Consider the following 5,943-nt stretch of genomic DNA (forward strand, 5'->3'; position numbering starts at 1 on the left):
TTTTTTTTTTTTTTAAAGTATGTGCTTATCTTTTTTGGTATAGAAGAGGCTTTCTGAGCTTCTTTTTTTTTTTTTTAATCTTTATCCAAGGACATTTTTTTCTATTGAATTTTAGAGAGAGTGGAAGATGTTGGCTCATATTAACCTAGTCACACCTAAGAGAATGGTCATTTCTTTCCACTCTTTCTAGAGCTGATGAGGTGAGTTTCAGCCTGAGCACCACCAAGCCTTCGGCAATGTCCTGATATAAAACTACACTCTGTTGTCTCTCCTCATCTCTTTTTCCATGTAAGTTTGCTGGGAAGATGTCAATCTCAATGTGTGAGGTTATATCTGAGATTTAGTTCTGCATGTCATGTATCTGAGTCTATGAGGTCTCCAGAGGACTATGAATTCTTCCGTGTGTGTACACGTATGCACATATGTGTATATGCCTCAATACACACACACACACACACACACACGCACACACAGTTTTGCATAATATGCAATTATTTAAAGAGAACCACTTTCTGCAGATTTCTTCGTTAGTCAGAGTTACATCAGTCATTCTTTAAAGACTTGAGCATCTGAGGTTGATGTTCTCATGAAGCAGATTGGATGGCTGATAGCAGATGCTTAGAAATGGCAACAGAGATGACCTGTACCTCGCTCTCCTCTCTCTTCGCTTCTCTGGCCCACTGGCAAGTCCACATCTCTTTTGTTCTGGAGAGCAGTCCCAGCAAGGCTGGAATCTCTAGGTATTATTTTAAACCTCATGTGGCAGGATTCCGACTGGCCCCGCTCAGGCCGCGGACCCACTCAGATTCCAGCAAACTAGCCAACTGGGCAAGGGCACTTGGTGGACGATGGCAGCCCAGGGTCCCTTGGGTTTCCTGGGGAGACAGGCACTGGGGGCCTGCGCAGATGAGGAGACAGCAATCATTCCTGCACACTCTGTGCCCTGGGCGCACTCACTCCACTGAGGACATCGCAGGCGCCTCGAGCCTCGGGATTTGGGCCAGAAACACAATCTTCTTCAGTCCAGCCCACAGCTGGCTCTCCGAGTCTTCATTTCAGGCCCCGAGGCTCCCCTTCTCCCAGGATGATGGGGAGGACAGTGTCTATTTCCGCAGGAGACAGTACCCACAGGGCTGATCACACAGCCGTCAGCACCAGTACCGCCCCAGCGCCTGCCCTGTTCAGCTCTGAGTGATCACAGTCCGGGCCAGTCCAAGTCGGGATGCCCCGCTCAGCCCTGTCTCACTCAGGAAGGTTCCTAAAGTCCTGTGTGCCAGGCCACGTGGCTCAGGGGTTGAGCATCAACCTCTGAACCAGGAGGTCACAGTTCAGTTCCTGCTTAGGGCCCATGCCTGGGTTGGGGGCTTAATCCCCAGTGGGGTGTGTGCAGGAGGCAGCCAATCAGTGATTCTCTCTCATCTCTTTGTACTTGTGTGCAAAGTGTAGAAACAGCTGGGCCAATGGGAAATCTAATTGATGTTTCTATCTCTCCTTCTCCATTCTTCTCTGAAATGAATAAAAATATATTTAAAAGAAGAAAGAAGGGTTATTAAAAACAAAAAGCCCTGTTGCACTCAAGGTCATCTAGTCTCATCCATTAAGGACACTTGGTGGACGACGGCAGCCCAGGGTCCCTTGGGTTTCCTGGGGAGACAAGCACTGGGGGCCTGTGCAGATGAGAGAGACAGCGGTCAGCTGGCACACTCCGGAGCTCCTTGTCAGAGGCCACAGCAGGTTCGGGGAGATGAAGAGAGAGAGACAGCCAGACTGCTCGGTGCTGGAGGTGAGTAGGTGGTGAGGACGCAGAGGCAGCCGGTATAGGGTGCAGGAGGAAGCACCCACAGGGCTGATCAGTCCAGGCCAGTCCACCCTTCCTACCCTTCTATACCTTTCCTGCCCCTGGACACTCCGTCTCCTTTTGTGGAAACCCTCACACCAACCCCACATGGTCCAAGATCACACAACCACCGCGTTCGTCCAGCGCTGGGACATCCAGAATCCAGGCAAAGTCTCTTTGGAGATTTCGGGGCCACTCTCAAGGTAAAGAGGTAGTTCGTTTGTGCAACTAGACAGACCCCGACCCCGCTGGCCTGTGGAACAGCATTTGGTTTCGTGGTGACTTCAGTGTCCCCCAGAACACCGTGGGGGTCCCGCCTTCTGTGACTAAAGCGGCCCATCCGGTGAGTTTCCAGAACAAAGGGCATCTTCAGAAAAGGCACCAGCACCTTCCACCCGAACTTCAGCCAGCCCCCAGCACGGCTCCCTGGCTGACACTGGAAACGAACCAAGCCCCTTTGTGGGAGCCCCCCACCCACCCCTCCACCCCGTACCCAGGAGCATGAACGCAGTCATTGACACAGATGTTTTATTCCAGGGCTTGCAGACCCCCCGCTGGGCTCCCTTGGCCACGGAAACCTTTTCTTTGGTTCAGACTGAGCACCTTTTTAAAGCTTTGAATTGGTCGCCAACATTTCAAATAAAAATCTGGGTTTCTGGCTTCCTCTGAGAAAGCCCGAAGCTTGGGCACCACAGGGCGTGTCTCCCCACGTGGAGGCCCGCGGCCGGAGGGACGGAGGGGGGAGGGTGGGAGTTCCCTGCAGCCGCATCCACTCCGCAGCTCTGGGGCCTGGCCCTCCCTGTCCGCATGTCAGTGACTTCCCACCCTTGTCCTTGTTTCCTTACACCCGCCCAGGCCATGGCCTGCCCTCCGTAGACTTTCACGCCGCCGGCCTGCTTTTAAGGGCCCGGATACAGGCGGCCAAACTGTTTAGTGGGAAGGAGGCGGTAGTCTTGGTAGCTCCCTGCCTGGATGGTATTCGGTTTGATTTAAGGGGCAGTTATTGAGCACTTGCTGTGTGCAAAGTCTAGAAACAACTGGGCCCATGGAAAAGTGAGCTGAGGACAGGTTATCCGGGAGTAGACAGCTGGCCCCCGAAGCCGGGGTGTGTGAGGATTTGCCAAGGGAGGGTAAACAGTGCCCGCCGGGCTGTAACAGAGGTCAGTTAAGATAAGGACAGCAGGCAGCTCCTTGTCAGAGGCCACAGCAGGTTCAGGGAGGTGAGGAGAGAGAGAAAGGCAGATTGCCCGGCGCTGGAGGGGAGTGGGTGGTGAGGAGGCAGAGGCAGCCGGTGTAGACAACAGTCTGAACAATTTGGCTCCGGAGGGTACCAGCCAAGACTGTTCTAGAGGGGGCAGCGGGAGGAGGGGTGTTGGCAGGGAACGGGGAGAGTCAGTGGGGAGTGAGCTGTGGTCACGGGTGCACTCAGATGCCTAGAGCTCGGGAGGCAGGCACACAGCACAGCCAGAAAATGAGCTCTGAACTGGAGTAACGGGCAAGGCCTGAAAGCGCGGGAGGGAGGTGAGGGCAGGAGCGTGGCGGTGTGCGGGCGGAGAAGTGAGGAAATCCTGCTTCACGGAATCCTTTCCCTCAGCTCAGTCCAGTGATCTGTGAGGCCTCCTCGAAACCAGGACTATTCTACCCTTGGCCCCTGATAAGGGAGTGTGATGGGCTGAGTCGTGTCCCCTCCCCAAATTCAAATGTTGAAGTTCTAACCCCCGGGACCTCAGAATGTGACTGCAATTGGAGATAGGGTCTTTAGGGTGGTAATCAAGGGTAGGCGAAGTTACATGGGTGAGGCCCTAAACCAATGTAATTAGTGCCCTTAGAAGAGGAAGACACATAGGGATGCACACACACGGAGAAAAGGTCATGTGAGGGCTCAAGGAGGAGGGGGCCATCTGCAAGCCTTGGAGAAGAGCCTCAGGAAAAACCAAGCCTGCCTCCAGCTTGATCATGGACGTCCAGCCTCCAGCACAAGGAGAAAATAGATTCCCACCAAGTTGTTGGGTGAGGAGTTGGTGGGGGATAGGGTGTACATATTGGTGCACGTATCGGGCTTTGTACCGACTCGGTGTAGAACCACCATGAAATACAACCCTAGGAAACCAAACTCCGAGAGGCTGACCCCTAAGACGTGTGCACCCAACGTTACCCCCGGCACACAGGAGGCAGCCCAAAGGTATTGGCAAATGCGTTTATGAAGGAAGAATTCGCTGAGAACATTAAAAGGCTGAATATCTACAACCACCTGCTGGCGGGTGTACTAGTCAACACTCTGTGTTGCAAGGGACAGGACCCATTCACACCAGCCTAAGCCAGAAACTTAAAATAAAAGTTAAGAATTTACAAATGGAGGGGGTGGGGGAGGTTTACAAATTGTCTTGGAATCTGACAAGTCCAGACCTGCTTCAGGCATGGTTGGATCCAGCAACAAAGAGATGTATGGCATGATCTCTCTTCTGCTCTCCGGCCTTGGCTTTCCACCCGGGCAGGTGCACTGCAGGGGGAGGTCCTGAACGCTCCCCCCAGGCTTCCACCCACTCTGCGCCCAGCGGTTCACCCCGAAGACAGGAACCCTCCCTTCCAAACAGTTCTAACTCCAGTCTTGAATTGGCCCTGAGCCACCGGGCCAGAGTCACAAGACCATCCTTATCCGATCGGCACTGCTCCAGGGCGTGGAGTAGGGCAGGGGTCATTTCCCAAAGGAAAACCAGGGCGCTCCCCCCAGCAGAAGGGACACTGGTTTCCAGGCAGGCGCGGGCCACTGCTGCCCCTGGGCTGAGTGTGTGCGGAGAGGAGACAGGGCACGCAGGGTGCCTCGGTAAGTGGGAGTGGGCAGCATGCCACCTGGAGGACACAGATAGAGGGGTCACGAGAGCCGTGCTGGGTCCAGGCAGGACCAGGGACGCAGAGAAGTTAAGGAGGCTGGGATCTGAAGCAGGTGTCTGGCCAAGGGGGTGTGCGATGCATCGATTGCAAAAATAGCCCTGCTTCTTACCCTCCCTGGGTCCCCTCAATGTGCCTTTACAGCATCCCTCACCAAGCACTGAGTGTCTTTCCCTTCCCCCAGGCCCCGGGCTGGCTTTGTCACTTGCTTTGAGGAGACTGTGGTAGGAGGGACAGTGTGCCAGTCCTGAGCTCAGGCCACCAGGGGGCATCTGGGCCTTTGCTTGTCGCTCGGACCCCGGCCTCCACCCTGCGAACCATCCTGGCCATCCGGCTGGAGGACGAGAGGCCACATGCAAGCACCCACCTGTCCCAGGAAGGCCCCGGGCCTGGGAGGGAGCCCTGCGGGGCCGCCAAGCTGAGCCCAGATGACTGCACACGAACCAGTGAGCCCACGGCCCAGCTCAGAGCAGGAAGTGGCTGCTGTTTTAAGCGACTGAGGTTTTGGTTTTGTTGTTGTTGATCCTCAGCTGAGGATACGTTCCCATTGATTTTTAGAGGGAGTGGAAGGGAGAGCCAGAGAGAGAGAAACATGGATGTGAGAGACACATGAATTGGTTGCCTCCCGCACATGCCCAGACCAAGGCCGGGGAGGAGCCTGCAACCAAGGTATGGGCCTTTGACCAGACGGAACCCAGGACCCTCGGTCCGCAGACCGACACTCTACCCACTGAGCCGCAGCAGCTGAGCTTCGGGACAGCTGGTTCCGTGGCATGTGTGGCCAATAGGTGACCGATGGCGGCAGGTGAAGCTGTGCTCCCTGGCCTGGGGCTGCATCTGCCAGATGTTTCTAACTCGCAGGGAAATGCCACATGGGCCCCCGAGCTGCGGGTCGCCCTGTGCCTGGCCTGGGGGAGTCTATTCTCTGCGATCTCCTGTGGGCCTGCCCTGGCCTGCCACGCTTCTCAGACGCAGCTGTGGGAAGGCGTGGACGTCACCCAGTGCGAGTGGCTGGGGAGAATGCGCCACTAGCCACCTCTGGCTCTGGCCGCCCGCCCTGGGATTACACCTTTTGGTTTAGAGATTGCTATGTGGTGGCTCCCGAAGGGGAACCAAACTAAGAAAAGAACACCCATGGCCTCAGGGGGGCTGGGAGCCTGGCCGGACGGGAAGGGTCAGAAATCACAAGGCCTGACCGGTCCCCATCTCTGCGGAGC

The 5,943-nt window shown here is 55.5% G+C and overlaps 1 protein-coding gene across 1 annotated transcript in view; it reads right to left on the reverse strand.

The window, feature by feature from the left end:
- Positions 1 to 4,532: 4,532 nt before the first annotated feature.
- Positions 4,533 to 5,943, reverse strand: part of GRID2IP (Grid2 interacting protein) — a 30,394-nt gene continuing 28,983 nt past the window's right edge. Inside the window, exon 22 of the mRNA XM_015565147.1 lies at positions 4,533 to 4,687. Coding sequence (XP_015420633.1) covers positions 4,533 to 4,687 — 155 coding nt within the window. The remainder of the gene's footprint in view (positions 4,688 to 5,943) is intronic.

Source organism: Myotis davidii, unplaced genomic scaffold (assembly GCF_000327345.1).
Source record: "Myotis davidii unplaced genomic scaffold, ASM32734v1 scaffold399, whole genome shotgun sequence".
NCBI lineage: Eukaryota > Metazoa > Chordata > Mammalia > Chiroptera > Vespertilionidae > Myotis > Myotis davidii.